General features: G+C 43.5%; 1 protein-coding gene across 1 annotated transcript in view; it reads left to right on the forward strand.

Annotated features, from left to right (window-relative positions):
* sema4c (sema domain, immunoglobulin domain (Ig), transmembrane domain (TM) and short cytoplasmic domain, (semaphorin) 4C) overlaps window positions 1–17944 on the forward strand; it is a 102537-nt gene that overhangs the window by 71571 nt on the left and 13022 nt on the right. The window contains exons 5-10 of the mRNA XM_072553986.1: window positions 1957–2019; window positions 2450–2548; window positions 5655–5751; window positions 8277–8393; window positions 13257–13408; window positions 17211–17386. Coding sequence (XP_072410087.1) covers window positions 1957–2019; window positions 2450–2548; window positions 5655–5751; window positions 8277–8393; window positions 13257–13408; window positions 17211–17386 — 704 coding nt within the window. The remainder of the gene's footprint in view (window positions 1–1956; window positions 2020–2449; window positions 2549–5654; window positions 5752–8276; window positions 8394–13256; window positions 13409–17210; window positions 17387–17944) is intronic.

Here is a 17944-nt window from a genome sequence, read left to right on the forward strand (position 1 = left end):
AGTCGTGACAATTGTCCACAGGCAATTGGAGTAATATTGAATATTACCTGTTGAATTCAAAACATACATGATAATGTATTTTTTTTCCTGATTTTGCATGCTGCACTTTATAGAAGGTGCCTAGTTAAATTAAACACTTTTTTTCTCCAAGCGTTTTCAGGGGAGAGAAGTAACATGCTCAGAATTGGATAACATCAATTCATACAGGATTTATTGCCTGTTCCTTATCATGTATTCCAGAAGAAATTCACCATGGCACAGCTAATGATTTTGCTGCGCTTGAAATTTGAGTGATTTGCTTCAGTATTGAACAGAATATGGCAGCTAATTGGAAGGAGGTGGTTATTTAAAGGGACAGGCATATAGTATGGCAGGAGATTGTTTTTTTTCTGTTTTTGGTACAGCTATTCAGGCTTTGTTCACAAGAGAAAACCAAGTGTGCCAATTTGTCCATTGACTTTGTTCCCATGCCAGTTGCTAGGTTTTTACAATCACCTGAAGTCTTTCAAGAGTGGCATTCTTGCCAAGGTTTTGTCATGCTGACATGCAACCACATTACGTACTTTCCAGCCTTGCTACTGAGGAGCACATTTGGGGTACTTGTCACTGCACTTTGTCAAACGCTGAGTCCCAGTGATTCGTAATCAATGTTGAATCAAGCAGCCAATGTACCTTGCCGCACAGATATCAGCTTTACTACATTCTTCTGTGTCGCATCATTGCATTCCTTTATGTTGCATCATTGCACTTTGAAACACCTTTGACTACTGGAGCACTGGGCTTTTTGAGTCTTTTTCATCTTAGCATTGGTTGTCCCATTTCAAATTTGGATCTTGAGCATAAGGGTGTGGTTTGAATTACGGTGAAGGAGGAGAACCCTTACGGCAGACGTTTTACACAATTGATATTGCAAGTACTTCAGTACTTCAGTTTTAACGCTATGTGGAGGTGTGAAAAACTGAATTCTGAAGTGGACATGTCTGAGCTGTTAAATACCCTACATGGCATAACACCAAGCCAAAGTTGAGCCTGGCTTAGAATTTCCAACAAGCCTATTTGTCTTTCACGCCAGCTGTTCACTGGCGCATGATTCTTGGTCTGGCTATTTTTCTTAGCTGCATAAGGCTTCATACTGAGCTGCCCAAAAATGTGAGTCAAGTTTCATGTGTTTTGGGCAATCTGTCTGAATGTTTTGTAGCATCCTGTCTTAATGGCTTAACTGATTTTTGTTTTGGTCTACGTCTCAGCTCCATACTGCACAAACCTTAGGAAATAGCAACAATTTTTATTCAAAGTCGCAATATTGAAGGAAATCCTCATTGTCATACAGCAGCGAAACAGACCACTCAGTCCAACTCATACATGCTGACCAGGTTTCCTAATATGAATCGGTCCCATTTGACCCAAATCCTTGTATACCTTGCCGATTGAAATTGTACTCACCTTGTCAACTTCATCTGGCAACTTGTTCCAGAAAGCAACCCCTCAGCGTGAAAAAGTTGCCCCTCTGGTTCTGGTTCTTGTTTATCTTTCCCCTGTCACCTTAAACCTCTGCTCTCTATTTTTGCACCCCCCAACCCTTCGGAAAGGACCTTGGTTACTCACCATATCTGTACCCCTCATGATTTTCTAAAAGGAGACCCTTCAACCTCTTGCATTCCAGAGTAACAAGTACTAGCAGCTGTTATCCCCTCAGTGTGAGAAGGTTATAAGATTGATTGTGTTGCAATTTTGTGTCACTACATGACTAAATTCAATTTTGTACTCTGTCTAGGGACGAATAAGGGATGGAGCTGACGTGAGCTCACATCAGTGGTAATGCATGCCAGTGGACCTGTGGCTCAGATTTTGACCGTTTTGCGAGAGAAAATTGAGGGTGTGGAAAACAGACTGCGTAAGGAAAAGGCCATTTACCTAACTGCATTTTTAATTGCTTTGTGTTTCTGTTTGAGGCAGATTGTTTGGGATGCCCCTGTTGAGAAGAAAATGGAGTGCGTTCAGAAGGGGAAGAACAATCAGGTATGTTGAGAAGTTTTAATGTGATATGATTGGCTCATAGTTGCAGAAGCACGTTAGAATAATGCATGCAACTTGAGCTATCTTGCAGGCTGTCAGCACACTGAATAAAATAATAGCCTTGATTTTGATCAGTTAAGCTGTTGTGTTTTTAAAGCCACTGAGGTTGAGCTGGTAGTGAGCAATTTGAGGAACATGAGTGTCATTGTACATTTTGGAGATGAAGCATTGACATTAGTGAGGAAAGCTCCACCTGCCAGTCTGATGCATGGAAGTAAAGAGCAATGAACGTGTCTGTCATTGCATGTAAGGCAACTGCTGCAGTAATGCATTGGGACCAAACCCGGGGAGGTTTGAGAGTCAGTATGTGCTGCTGAGCTGTGGTTGTGTTGTCATGATGCAGAACTGAAGTGTTGATTTGTTCTCCTTTCAGACTGACTGCTTCAATTACATTCGCTTCCTGCAGAACTTCAACAGTACTCACCTATACATCTGTGGGACCTATGCCTTTCAGCCCAGGTGCACATATATTGTAAGTACTGTTTTATGTCCAAGGATACTGCCTCCTATGATCTTCCTTCAGAGCACTGTTGCATGAGACATAAATGAAGGGGCAATGCTGAACTGTTACAGGTGCTAAGTCAAGGCAGGTGTATCTTTTTTTAACCAGGTGGATCGAGGGAGATTTTATTCTGTTGCGTTATGCTTCCATCCCATTGCAATGAGGAACTATGCATTAAAGGAATATTGATCATTTTGTCTCTGAAGTAAAGCAGCATTCCATTACAAGGGCTGAACCCCTAACAAATACAATTTCGGCCCAATGAAGAGAGTGTGCTGGCATGTCAAGGATAATTGAGGCTGCTGTCTGGTGCACCAAGTCAAACTGGCGTGATGATTACTCGATGGTCAACTTGAGGGGAGATTTTGCTCATGGTTAAAATAAGCTGCTGGGTGCAGAGTTGAGGATTGAAGGTCATTTAGCAGTTTGGATCAGCAATTGGCTCGCTGAAAAAAGAGTGGTGGGGTCGATGTGGTATGTTCATCCTGGAGCTCCGTTACCTGTGGTGTGCCACAAGGAACTGTTTTGGAGTCACTGCTGTTTGTTATTTTTATAAGTAACCTGGACGTGGGCATAGAAAGATGGGTCAGTAAATTTAAGGCAAAGTTGGGGATAGTATTGAAGAATGTTTTTGGGTTACAGAGGGACATTAGTAAGATGCAGAGTTGGGCTGAGAAGTAGTAAATGGAGTTTAATGCAGAAATGTGTGAGGTAGTTCCCTTCAGAAGAAGGAATAGGAATGCAGAGTATTGGGTTAATAGTAAAATTCTTGGCAGTGTATATGAACAGAGAGATCTGTGTTCAGGTACGTAGATCTCTGAAAGGTTCCACCCAAGTTGATAGGGTTGTTCAGAAGGCATATGGTGTATTAGCTTTTATTGTTACGGGTATTGAGTTTTGGAGCCAGGATATATCATGCTTCAGCTGTGCAAGGCACTGGTAAGGCTGTACCTGAAGTATTGCATGTCTGTCTGGTCTCTGCATTGTCGGAAGGATTAGATTAGATTAGGTTACTTACAGTGTGGAAACAGGCCTTGGGCCCAACAAGTCTACACCGACCCTCCGAAGAGCAACCCACCCAGACCCATTCCTCTCCATTTACCCCCTTCACCTAACACTATGAGCAATTTAGCGTGCTAATTCACCTAACCTGCACATCTTAGACTATGGTAGGAAACCGGAGCACCCGAAGGAAACCCACGCAGAATGTGCAAACTCCACACATATAGTTGCCTGAGGCGGGAATTGAACCCAGGTCTCTGGCGCTGAGAGGCAATAGTGCTACCTGCTGTGCCACCGTGCTGCCCACGGGGTTCAGAGGAGATTCACTCTGATGTTGTCTGGTATGGAGGGAAGGTCTTGGGAGGAGAGGCTGAGGGAACTGATGCTGTTTTCAATGGAGAGAAGAAGGTTGAGAGGTGACTTAATCGAGACATATAAGATTGGGTGTGAGAGCCTTTTTCCTCAGATGATGAAGGCTAACATGAGGGGACATAGCTTTTAATTGAGGGGTGACAGATTCAGGACAGATATCAGGGGTAGTTTTTTTATTTAGAGAGTCGTAGGGGTGTGGAACGGCCTGCCTGCGACAGGAGCAGACTCGCTGATGTTAAGGGCATTTAAATGGGTATTGGACATACATATGTAATGGTGTAGGTTAGATGGGCATCAGATTAATTTCACACGTTGGCGCAACATGAAGCGTGAAAGGGCCTGTATGGCGCTGTAATGTTCTGTATTCTATGATGCTGTTCCTTTGTTTTGCCCAAGTAGCCCAGCATTTGTTGTGCTTCAGTACACATCCAATCTTTAGAAAGCTTTCAAAGAATCTGTTTCTGTCAGCCTTTTGCCATTTGCACTCCTTGGATATAAATTGATCCTCACCAAGAGGAAAATCAGCCTTTTCCTCCCAATTGCCCTGCTCTGCTGATGGGCTGGAGTGAGCAGACTACAATTTCAAGCCATTGTATTGTCAGCTGTGCTACTGACTCTGGGCATTGGTCACTTCTCGCTACAGGGCAGCAGAATTCAACTGGTTATCTCCCACCAGGCTGACAACTGACCCCAACCCATGGCTGTTTGTGTCTTGTTTGCCCAAGTTGTAAATTAATAGACATCGCAGCTCTCGTGGGGTTGGGCAGATGCACATTAGGTGGTTCCCCCAGTGGTTCCATCCTCTGCAAAGTTGCAAAAAGGTAGAGTTTAAGCATAATGGCTTGGAGAGTGGAAGAAAGTTGAAATTCTGCCGAGAGTCTACTTTTGCCATCAAATGAATGGTTGGTTGTGACAGCATTGTGTAAGGAAGCTCTGAATAAAGCCATCACTAGTGCCAGAGTTTAGGGGATGGTCAGGAAGCACAGAAATTGTAACATGAATGTCTATGATGGTATATTTTGGTTCTAAGTCAGGGATGTGAAGCTTCAGCGATGGGTGAGATGGCAGCATTTAATGAAATTTCATATCTGAATGGGGTGTATTAACAACCAGCTGGTTATTTGCAAGTGTCAGATGGAGTGACACCAGCAAGGGGTATTGCTGGTTGAACACTCTGAGGAAAGATTTGGAATGGAGTTACCATGGGAGGAAGTGATGAAGTGTCGTTTCTCCTACCCATAATCCTGCAATGGGCTTCACCCAGTTCTGCCTGTTGATTGCTTTGCTTTGGAAATCTTTTATCAGCTCTACTTTGCCAGTCTTCTGGGGCGGAAAGGCTTTAATGCCTTTAATACATGGCTATTATCTACTGTACAGTACTGTTCCTCTTTGACTCTGTCCTTAAGTACTTAAGGAGTATACTTAAGTTGTCATGTACACCGTTACTTGAGTTCCTAAGTGATTTTCATTAACCCTTTGTTATTAGGTGACAGCTAATTGTGTTGATGTCTGTTGTCAAATGTTTTGGTGTCGCTAACCCTTGGATGAATGTTTTGATGTCTGGTCCAGAACCTGTTCAGTCTTGTGTTTTTTTCTGAATGAGTGTTTCCTATTACTGTAACTACACAAAGTGTTCAAATGAGTGAACAGTCGATGCTTTATAAAAAGGATTAAAAATGTGTTTTAAAAAATAATTTCACAGGAGGTGCAAAATTTCACTTTAAACCAAATGGCCATGGAAGATGGGAAAGGCAAGTGCCCTTATGACCCTGCAAAAAGTCACACTGGTCTGATTGTGGGTGAGTACATGAGGATATAACTGAAGAATCCTTCAAAGCAAGCATTTGTAGTTTTTGGAGCTGCATTGTTTGGTCATTGTGGAGAAAATGTTTCAGATAGTTTCAGCTGTTTCTCTCTGGACCATATATAGAAAAACCATTCTGTACATATGAAACAGAGACATTTGAATGCACAGTCTGTGTCTGATGCTGCTGTGGGTCTTGGGTTTAGAGTGGAGCTCGAGTCTCTGTTGCACGTCAATTCACAAAAACAAAGTGGTGCATGTCATCATTTGATGCATGCTTGGCCATTTTGTTTCAGTTAACTGACTGACCTACCTTCCAATGCAAATTCAGCATGGTACTTGCATTTGTCTTTTCAGAATGTTTGTTTCAGTCACTTGCCTGGATCATGATTGTCACCCTGTATGATATTCAGCACTGTAGACAAGAGTAGCACTTCAGCCGGATGTGTGTCTGTGCGTGTCCACATCTGCCTGTCATGGAAAGTGGGTGGTAGGGCAGTAGTGATAGGGAAAGGTGGGAATTGCTGATCATATTTGGCTTGATCGTTCTGGGTTCCTGGATAATGGAGGTGGATTGCATTTGCCTCAACAGTGTACCTCCTTTACACTGGCTCGTCCAAAGTGCTGTGGCATGTGGGTCAGAGGCTCAAGAGCACTGACGTTGTGAAAGCAACATGCCAACTGTCAGGGTTGTACTGTGCTGTGCTTCCTTGCAAAAGCCTTCCCTTGTTCTTTAAAGATGATAAGTAGTCATTTGGAGTTTGTTGACCATGAAACTGTTGTGTATAAATTTAATTCAGTTCCACCTTCTGCACACACAATTGGCAAGTGCACAGAACAAGCCAGGACAGATGCCTAAAAGAGTACTGTGTATGCATAACTTGTGCTTTACAAGTACAGTATTGTTTTCCCCTCTGTCTCCTCTTGTGCAAATCATCAAAAAGCACACTAATTGTTCACTTAAGTACAACTGTCAGTGTACCCCAGGAGCGTCCTCATGTGCCTCCGTATCTGCTACACAGCTAAGTAGTTGTCTCTTCTTGTGAAACTCCACTCCACTCAGGGAGCCATGGAACAAAGTTTTCCTACAAGATCAGATCGTGCTCAGGCATCACAGAAAAGGAAGCAACATTTCGACATTTGGTAGCTGACTGGAAATGCTCTGCTGCAGTTTTAATTAACATGATTGAGCTTTGAAAGACATCCTTTCTCCTCATGAATTCGGTTTAAGAACAAGAGAAAATGCTATCTGCTTTTTATTCTGCTGTACTAAATGACTTCATGTATCAGTTAAGGAGATGACCAGTGAGGAGTTGAGTTGAGTTATTAGGATATGGTTGGAGTTGAGAGTTAGGTGTTGGCTCAATCGCAGAAAGTAACAGTTGCATGCTTTCTGAAAGTAGCGGAATATGACCGAAGCGAGTGATGGCAATTTTGGAGAAGATTGCGGCAGACTGACCAAAAGTAAGTGTGTGCAGATTTGTCTTAGATTGCACCTTCACCCATTTGCTGCATACTTTGTACTGGGAGCCAGCCTATCCAGCTTGGCTGCACTTGTTCAAGGTAGGAAGCATGCAGGGGGAAAAAGTAAATCAGGATTGCTGGTCTTTCTGTGTTCAAGTAGCTCTGGTCAAAAAGCGTATGTGAATGAAATGAGTCTGGTTGCAAAACAAATCATGCCAACTAAGTCCTGTATGGGATGTTGAAATTGAAGCAACCACAATGACAGTGATATTCTAGCATGTTAAGAAGATTCTGCTCATGGGCAAAAATGACTTTGACTGTGATCAATCTGAGAGAAAATCAAAATGGGTCTCATATGAGGCAGCAGGAACAGGGGGTGCAGTTCATGCTTCACAAATGGTCATAAATGAGTAAAGCCGTACTATATAACGTGCAAATTCCAATCTGTCACTCAGTTGGAGCAAGCTGCAAGTCTGAGGTGCTTGACAATGATAACAGCAGTTGGAGAGAATGTGAATGACTGTGTACATGGTAAGGATGTGGCACAGATTTTAAGTAGTGGTCAGTGAAGTGAGCGCCTGGAAACAAACTGAAAGATGCTCAAGGTCTAAGTGATTCATTTGGAAGTGAGCACCTTGGATGATTGCCCAATGATTTTACTTTGTTTTTTATTCTAAAAGACTAAAATTCACTGCTGTGTCCAGGAAAATTAAGGGCTGTGCGTTGTTTTAAGTCTGACTGAGCAAAGAATCTACTACAAATGGTTTGTGGGTCCAAGTTGTTAATTGTTTACTGATTAAAATTGTACAGAGAGAAGTTTGGCAGTTGTGCACAAGGAAACAAATTGTTCAAGTTTACAATGTTGTGAGCGTGGACTTGTACAGGGTTGGATAGGACGTTTGAGCCTGATAGTGATAGCCCACCAATCCAACCAGCAGAGCAATAGTTGCTCATCTGAGTTTGCTCGGATTCCCTTTTGCATCACAGCATGAGTTGTTCTGCAACGCAAGTGGCATTTGGCTTGTAATGCTTCTTTTTATTCCTCTCTCACTACAGATGGGGAGTTATATTCTGCTACACTGAACAACTTCCTTGGCACAGAACCAGTTATTCTGCGCAACTTGGGGCCTCACTACTCAATGAAGACGGAATATCTAGCATCCTGGCTCAATGGTAAAGTCTTTGTTATGGTTTATTTTCTTATCAATGATCAGTGAGTGTATGGAGAATGAAATACTGCACGTGGTAGACACGAAATGCTAGAATGAAGTCAGGTAAAACCCAGGTTAGTTGTGGTTTGCAAGTCTCTCTTCATTGGGTCATGAAATGCTTCCAAGGCATTTGAGCCGAGGTCACGTGCAGGGTCAAAATCAAGAGCCAGATGTTGGTGCAATGTACCAGCAAAACAGAAAGCTTTGATCATGAAGATACATTGGAAACTGGATAATACGTAGATGCATAGCATTGTCGTCAAGGATAAAAATCACACAACACCAGGTTATAGTCCAGCAGGTTTATTTGGAAGCACTAGCTTTCAGAGCACTGCTCCTTCATCAGGCGATTGTCCACCACCACCTGATGGAGGAGCAGCGCTTCGAAAGCTAGCACTTCCAAATAAACCTGTTGGACTGTAATCTAGTGGTATGTGATTTTTAACTTTGTACACCCCAGTCCAACATCAGCATCTCCAAATCATGACTCTTCAAGGATGACGTTTGTTCAGTCGTTCAAGGTACCTGGTTCAGCTATGATTGTAAGTTGAGTGGAGATGCTTGGTTGTAAAACAAGGTCCCTGGGGATTGTGGTTTACAGTACCCCCAATGTAGGACAAAGTATACCAGATGAAATTTTAAGTGCTTTTGACAAACACATGTGCCATTGACTTCAATCCAAACAGTAAGACTAAAAATTAAAAAGGCAGTTATCAAATGGATCATGGGTTGATGGAATCATTTTGAGATATTTTGTGTCCACAGTACATTTTGAGACTCAGCAGTGAGCAGGTAATATTTGACTTGGCAATACACTGCGATCACATTATGTCATGACCTGTTTCTTGATGCACACTGAGGTACTGCAACCATGTGAATTTCAATATATCCAGTTAGGCAAAGAGAAGATTGGGTCTCTGATGTTTAAATGAACTTCAGGACACATGTGGGATTGAAAGAGGAGCTGTCTGAAGTGAATTGGCACATGTGGCTATGACACCAAAAAATGTATACAGACAAGTCATAATCAACAGTTAAAGAAGGTATGAGACAAGTCTCAGGAGAAAGATGTTCAAGTGTAGGAGGAAGCTAGCAAGCAATGTGCATGGATAGCAAGACTCAGTATAGGAATTGAAGAAGGAAGATTGTCAGTCCAGTGAGTGGTGGCCCTTTGAGATTTGGATAGAATCACACGATTACAACATGTTATTGACAGAGAGGAGGATACCAAGTATTCCACTAATGGGCCGACAAGGCACAACTGGAGAGGGATGTGATACTATGATCTGAGGTGTTTCTAAAGGCTGTATGAAAGAAAAGCCTGTAAAATGTGGCAAGATTACTTCAAACAGGCATGAATCAAAGATAAGCATTAAAGTCATGAAGCCAGGAAGGTAGAAAACAAAACCGATAGGCTAGTTAGCCTCTTTTCTGCAGAGATGATCAAATGATATTCTAACTGGTTAGTAGCGTGGGGGGTTATCTTGAGATTCCCAGCAAGATTCAGCATGCCTTCCTCAACATTTAGGCTATTCATGGTACTCTTTGGTTTCATAGCTAAGTGCTAACTTAATTCAAACAGCTCAGCTTTCAATCCTGTGTATGTCCTGAAGTTCATTTAAAAATCAGAGACCGAATCTTCTCTTTGCCTAACTGGATGTAATGAAATTCACATGTGGTTGCAGCACCTCAGTGTGCCTCAGGAAAGAGGTCATGTTCATTCTGTATTCAACAGTGTCTCCTGGAAGTTGGATTGCAGAAGGCTTTTCATCTCACTGAGCAAAGTCAAAGGTGACAGTGTAGGGGTTGGATAGTATCCTGAATAGAAGACTGATGAAAACAGGATGTACTTGGCTGCAATGACCTAGATAAGCTAAGTGAAGAAGTATAAATTAAAATTGGACATGAGACCACCATACGTTATTAACTATGTTCTGAAGAAGGTATGAAAAATGTGGTGCTGGAAAAATACAGCAGACCAGGCAGCATTCTTCAGGAAAGAGCTTATGCCCGAAACGTCGATTCTCCTGCTCCTCGGATGCTGCCTGTCCTGCTGTGTTTTTCCAGCACCACATTTTTCAACTCTGGTCGCCAGCAACTGCAGTCCTCACTTTCTCCTGAAGAAGGTATGACCAAGTTCCTGATGGTTGTTAATCAGTGACCAAATAGATAAGAATCTGGCAAATGGAGTTTCAACATGGGACAATGACAAGTTCAAATTTGGTGTGAAAATAAGCATTTAGCTCTTGCAACAGTGATCAAGTGGAAGTTTGTAAGTGCAGGGAGATTTGGGTTTTGTGATGCATGATTTGCACCAACATTGTGTGTCGGAGAGACACACAGAACAAGCGCACAGGCTGAGAGCACATTTCCAATACTGCATGGTCTTTTGAACTCTTTCTCTGAAGATCTAAAAGGGAGGTCACGGGTGGTTTTGTTTTCAAATTCAGCTGATAAACTGAAGCAGGAGGCCATTCAGCCCTTAACCTTGACAGTGACTGATCTGCTGTTGACATTGACTCTTTAATGCCCTTAACTCCACATTATTTCAAACATACATGCAAGTTCTTCAGTGACTTCTGGTGATCTTGGAGAAAGTGAGGACTGCAGATGCTGGAGTTCAGAGTGAAGAATGTGGTGCTGGAAAAGCACAGCTGGTCAGGCAACACCCAAGGCGAGGAGAATCGGTATTTTGGTCGTAAGCCTTTCACCAGGAATGAGAGTTGTGGGGAGGGGGGGTGTAGGTAAATGAAGGTGGGGGAACAGGTGATAGGTCGGAGAGGAGGGTGGAGCGGACAGGTGAAGAGGGTGGTGCTGAGTTGGAAGATTGGATCTGGGGAGACAGGGTGCCCACTTGCGGAACGTTTCAGAGAAGATCTCCGGGACACCCGCATCGACCAACCCCACCATCCTGTGGCCGAACAGTTCAACTCCCCCTCCCACTCCATCAAGGACATGGAGGTCCTGGGTTGCCTTCCATCACCACACCCTGTCCACCCAACGCCTGGAGGAAGAACGACTCCTCTTTTGCTTTAGGACCCTCCAACCACGCAGGACCAATGTGGATTTCACCAGTTTCCTCATTTCCCCTCCCCCGGTCCTCAGCCTCCAACTTGGCACTGCCTTCTTGACCGATCCATCTTCCTTCCCACCAGTCCGCTCCACCCTCCTCTTCAAGCTATCACCTTTTCCCCCACCTTCATGTACCTATAGCATTCCCAGATACCTTCCCAGGCCCTCCCTGGCCCATAGGCCTCATTTCTGATAAAGGGCTTATGCCCGAAATGTCAATTATTGTGTTCCTCTTGTGACCTTGACTGCAGAAGTAGATGGGGCAGATAATGTGAAGCTTTCATGACACTGTGGGAGAGGATCAATACTTGAAACACGAGGGTTGTATTCTGTGGATAGGTTGAGGCTACCAATCATTTAGTGATTTGTGCCTAGACTGAAGATGTTGATTGGGTTTGATGAGGTGTGGAAAGGTTGCTGCAACTTGTCTCAGGGCCTAAGTGTGGGAGTTTGAAGATAAAAATTCTGTTTCCAAGTGATCAAGGGAGTCAAAAATATAAATTGGATTTGACAGGGGTGGATAAAGTGAAACACAGCATAGCACATCAGGTTATCTTAGAGACTAACGTGAAAATCGAAATCTGAACAGATCAGTACTGAGGGGCTGAATCTTGGAAATTGTCTCTTCCTTTGCAGTTTGCTTTGGTTCCACTGTTGTAATGGCACCCTGATTTCTTGGTGGCCATTAGGAAATTGGAACCACAGAGCACAGCTTAAGGTCATCTCATTTCATCATTTCTCCCCCGCTGCTCAATCTAGTTATATTTATTTGTGTACTACCAATCCACCAATAGTTCGGGCACCAAGATGTAATGTGAGCCTTTTGGGATCCAAGTGTCAACCTCTGCTGTACTGCAGTTTAGGACCCTTGCTGCTTTGCAGAATGCATTGTCTGATAACAGCCCATTTCAGTAGGCTGTTGTGCTATCTTGTCCAGTATTGCCCAAGTCAGTTGGTCAGTGAGAATGGGATCAGGGCATTTTCCTGTTTGGGTGCAGACATTGCTGATCTGAATTTGAGAGCATTCCAAGAGCAGTCAGTGATCTGAATTATAAGCAACTAAATATTATGTGGTAGTTTTGGCTTGTTCCAGTGGTTGAATATATGCCATTGGTCTATGATATGCCATTCTGTGACATGCCAAAATGGTATCTCTTGCTGAAGTCTGCCAGGGGGTTGCGATCTCTCAGAAACAAGTCCTGTGCCAACATCTAACCAGATTCGAGACTGTTCACTTGGAGATGGTGGAATGCATTTTTCTCCATTGTGGAGCGAGGGAGTGGAGGGGTGCTTTGTGACTTTTTGATTTGATCTATGAAAAGGCATGCTTGTAAGTCATAGATACTAGTTTGTAAGGAGTACACATCATTGTGAGACTGGAGACTGTGGTGCTGCAAAAGCACAGCTGGTCAGGCAACATCTGAGGAGCAGGGAAATTGACATTTCGGGCCGGAGCCCTTCATCAGGAGGGCAACTTGGAAACCTTTGGTGGTCTTTGTTCCTGAGATCAAAACAATTGTTGGAAAATGTCAGCAGGTCTGGCAGCAGCTGAAGAGAGAAATTGAGTTAGCGTTTTGGGTCCTGTAACCTCCCCTCCCCTTGGCACATCTGTAGTTCCCAGTTTATGTCCCTGAAACAAACATCACATTATTGGAATAGCCAAACTTGGGATTGAAATCACATAGGGGAGTGCCACCAGCTGGTCAGTTGGGTTGTTCCTTGATGCAGTTTGACTGTTGTCTATTTATTTCAGAACCAAACTTTGTTGGCTCCGCATATGTCCAAGAAAGTGCCGACAGTGCGATGGGGGATGATGATAAGATCTACTTTTTCTTCAGTGAGAGAGCTGTTGAGTACGACTGTTACAAAGAGCAGGTGGTGGCCAGGGTTGCTCGTGTATGCAAGGTAAGATGAGCTTTGACATTTTGGCTTGCCTCCTGACTTGGTGCATGAGCCTGGTTCAGTGCCACCGTGACCATAGTGGCTTTTCTGAAAAGGGTGTTGCCAATATAGTTCGTATCAGGAGTCTCCATTAATGTTAGTTGTGTGATGTGAGGAAATGGGAAGCAGTGGTGATGTGACTGGTAATAACTGTTTCCATCAGTAAGGCAGAAATTGTCAGTTCTCAATGTGTTAAATCAAACATTTTGGCCAGTAAACAGGATAGCGTCCATCACATTAGGACATAAATGCATGTTATGGTATGGTGTGGACCCCCACAACCTTCGTCTGCAGCAGTACTGCAACGTGCAAGTTGAAGTTTCGAGTTGTGACACTAATTTTAACACCTAATTGCATGTCTCTGTGACCAAGACAGAGGAGATAAAACAAGAAAGAAGCCCTGCCCTGCTCCCCATGCAACTCCAACAGTGAAGAGCTTCCCACCACTCATGCTGATAACTTGTGTAAGATTTCTAATTTTCAGACACGAACAGTGGGCTGTCCAAGTAGTTATGACTTCAATAAAGCACGTATGTCCATATTTGCCCCTGGAAATTGCATGAGTTGACCACATACTGGTGGATGTGAGTTTCTTGATTGGTGCCGGTGTGCTGTGTTGCATGTTAGGTTTTTTATCATGAGTGTTGCAAGTAATCCGCATTGGTTATGTTGTTGCAGTTAGGACAGCGAAGAAGGTTACCTCAGATTAGAATGGGCTGAGAAGTGGCAGATGGAGTTTAATGTAAATAAATGTGAGGTGCTGCATTTTTGAAAAAACAAATTGGAGCAGGACTTATACACTTAATGGTAAGGTCCTGGGGATTGTGGCTAAACAGAGAAACCTTGGAGTGCAGGTTCATAGCTTCTTCACAGAAGCGTTGCGGGTAGATACAATCATAGAGAAGGCATTCGGTCCGCTTTCCTTTATTGATTTGGAGTGTTGAGTTGGGAGGTCATGTTGCAGCTATACAGGACGTTGGTTAGTCCACTTTTGGAATATTGTATGCAATTCTGGTCGTCTTCCTGTCGGAAAGATGTTGTGAAACATGCAATGGTTCCGAAAGGATTTACAAGGATGTTGCCAGGGTTCGAGGGTTTGAGCAATAGGGAGAGGCTGACTGGGCCTGTTTGCCTTGAAGCATCGGAAGTTGAAGGGTGCCCTTTTACAGGTTTATAAAATCATGACTGGCGTGGATAGGATAAACGGACAAGGTCTTTTCCCAGGGGTGGGGGAGTCTAGAATGTAAGGGCATTGGTTAAGGGTGAGAGGCAAAAGATACAAAAGGGACCTGAGGGGCAATGTTTTCACACAGAGGGTGGTGTATGTATGGAAGGAGCTGCCAGATGAAGTGGTGGACACTAGTACAATTGCAATGTTTAAAAGATATCTGGATGGGTATATCAATTGGAAGAGTTTGGAGAGATGTGGGCCAAATGCTGGCAAATGAGACTAGAGTAATGTAGAATATCTGGTTAGCATGGGCGAATTACACCAAACGGTCTGTTTCTGCGCTGTACATCTCTGACTTTAATTGTTTAATCCATTTCTCCCATTACTTTACTTTGGCAGCATTACACTTTAGCCATCATATACTGAGCAGTTTAAACACAAGCTGAACTGTTCATGTGAAAGACTTTTTTTCTGGCTCCAAGGTCACAGGTGATGATTTCACCAGCATTTTGCTGTTCACTCGTGTGAAAGTTGAAACCTCCAAGATGAGTAAATGTCACTCACCAGGAAATGGCCAAAGGTTTTATGGCATTATATGTGATGTGGCAGATAGACTCACCTTGATGAAGTTCTGAAAATCCCAACACTGCAAAAGCAAGATGACAAAAGAAGTCAGGACCTGGTAATGGTATTGAAGGCAATGTACATGTCCTTTCTCCATCATCTCCTTCCGTCCTTGATTCTGATAGCTGGAAGGCAGAAATATAATTTACTGTGTAAGTACCTGTTGATGTACTTGTGCACTGCAGCATTCTGTGACTCTTGGCAAACTATTGCCTGAAGGTTATGCTTCAATTGAATGAGATTGTGTCAAGCAGACTCTCAAAGATTCCTGGTAGATGAGCTTTAGCTCAAACAGTTAGCTGATAGTTATGAAGCATGTTTATGCTACCAATGTTTGTTGGATTAATATGACTGATTCAAACCATGTGAAGATGGTTCACTTCAACTTTTTCGCCTTGAGGGATAATGTGCACAACGGGTAAATCAGCTTCTTGATTTTACCTGTAAGTCTTAAATTCATTTGTACAGATGTGCATTCTGACTGCTTTCTCCCCATAACTACAGACACTGGCAAGAATTAGTAATCCTTTATTTAACGCAATGTGTTATTTCCTTCTGTCTTCATTCTGGAATGGTTCTCTTTTTATTGTATTATGCTTGTGAGCTTCCCCTCTCCAAATGACCATTGCAAATGTCACCTCGCATCCTCTGCGCTTGAATATCTGGTGCATTTTGTAACCTTTTCTTTGTTCCTAGCCCACCACTTAATTCCTGCAGTAAATTGTTACTAAGAAATTTCTTCCTTCATTGCATCAGCTTTCAAAATCCATTGTAAGGCAGGGTCCATGTTGTTCCCTGTTCTCTCCGTATTCCCCAACCTTGCTCTGTTTCCATTCAGTGCTTCATTGCTGTGTGGCTGATGATTTCTTTTTTACTTTGAATTCTGTTTGTAATCTCTCCACCCCACCTCCTCCAAAAAAATTTGTGATGCAAAGCTCTGATGGTGGACAAGCACCACTTCGTGAACCATTCAGCATCTCTGCTTGGGTGTCCATGTACTGAGGGCAGCAAGTAAGACAGAACAGATGCCAACCTCTTACCCTAAACCTATGCCTTGTAGTTTTGGACACTTCTCCCCACCCCCCACCCCCCCCCCCCCCCCACCCCCAACCAACTGAGGGAAAGGGCGTGCACCTCATGATTTTATAAACCTCAATAAAGTCATGTCTCAGCCTCTGATGCTCCAGGGAAAACAGTCCCAACCTATTCAACGTCTTCCTCAATTGCTCATTTGCTAGTTTTGAAAGATGGGAATTCCCGAGGTAGGGAAATGGGAATTGTGATCAAGTAAAATGTTTAATGCCAGGCTGCCAGCAATAACCCTGTTGCTCAGGTACTCATTTGCTGCTTCATTCAGCAAACTGAGTCCCAACTTGAGTTCTGCTCCATTTTAGACGAGCCAAGCTTTGAGTTTGTTGCTAAGTTTCTCCTTCAAGGACCCAGAATCATACAATCCCCACAGATACAATCCAAACAGGCCATTTGGGCCAACACGTCTACACTGACCGCCTGAAGAGCTCCCCCCCCCACCCCATCTCTATTGTCCAGGCTAATGCATCTGACCTGCACTTCTTCAGACTGCAGGAAGAAATTCACGCAGACACTGGGAGAATATGCCAAGACCACACAGTTGCACGTGGCTGCAATGGAAGCCGCGTCCCTGGTGTTATGAGGTAGAAGTGCTAACTGCTGCGCTGTCTCTGTGCTATGTTGCACCAGTATGTAAATACAGGGAACTAATGGCTGGGGATAATCATTTCTTAATCTCGGTCAGATTGGGTTTTGGTTACATGGCCAAACTTCTTCTGCCATAGCCATCAATGAACTAAATAAAAAAACCTCATTGTTTTTTCTTAGACAGTGAATAGCAGGGTTGGGGAGAGGACAAGTATAAATGTGTGTTTTGTTACTGTCGATAATGACTGCACTTGCTGTTCAATAAAAGCAAATTAAGGTTTTTCTCAATGGCAGGGTGACATGGGTGGGGCTCGAACTCTTCAGAAAAAATGGACAACTTTCTTGAAGGCCCGCTTATTGTGCTCAGTCCCTGAGCTACAGCTTCACTTCAACAAGATCCAGACTACTTACACACTGAATGATGTCACTTGGCAGAAGACTGTGTTCTTTGGTATCTTCCAGGCACAATGGTAAGTTGAGTTGGGATTCCATTCTGATTTTTCTTGCCATCAAGACTTCACTTGCACTCCCAGTACTGTTCTGGTCATTGGTTTTTCAAAAGCACTTGGCTGAGACAGTCCTGTAGATATGTGAATGTGGACCTGGTTGATTCAAATGCCAGCTGGTGTCTCAAGTCCATAAGGCAGTATCATGGACTGACTCACTGGCTATCTGTCCAGGGTTAATAATCCCTCACCTCTGTTGGGAAAGAATTGATCTAGGGACAGAGCTTCATCACTCCTATTGAGTGTAGCTTTCATATGTCATGTGGTCCCACATGTGACCACTATAAGCCATAGAATGGCTCATTTGCTACTTGAGTCATCCTGTGCATTGCGTGAAGTTGGCGAGATTTGCTGCGTCTTGGGGCTTCTGCGTTGACAGAGGATGGGTTAAAATAGGAGGAGATCTGAGGAAACTGTGATTTTAGCACTGTTTGGATGTCTGATGGACCTGGTGCCAGGGCAGGGGTCGTTGGTTCAACACTGAAGTCATTCCCACTGTTCGTGCAAGGGGAAGGGAGGTTG

The sequence above is a fragment of the Chiloscyllium punctatum genome, chromosome 35, assembly GCF_047496795.1.
Source record: "Chiloscyllium punctatum isolate Juve2018m chromosome 35, sChiPun1.3, whole genome shotgun sequence".
Lineage (NCBI taxonomy): Eukaryota > Metazoa > Chordata > Chondrichthyes > Orectolobiformes > Hemiscylliidae > Chiloscyllium > Chiloscyllium punctatum.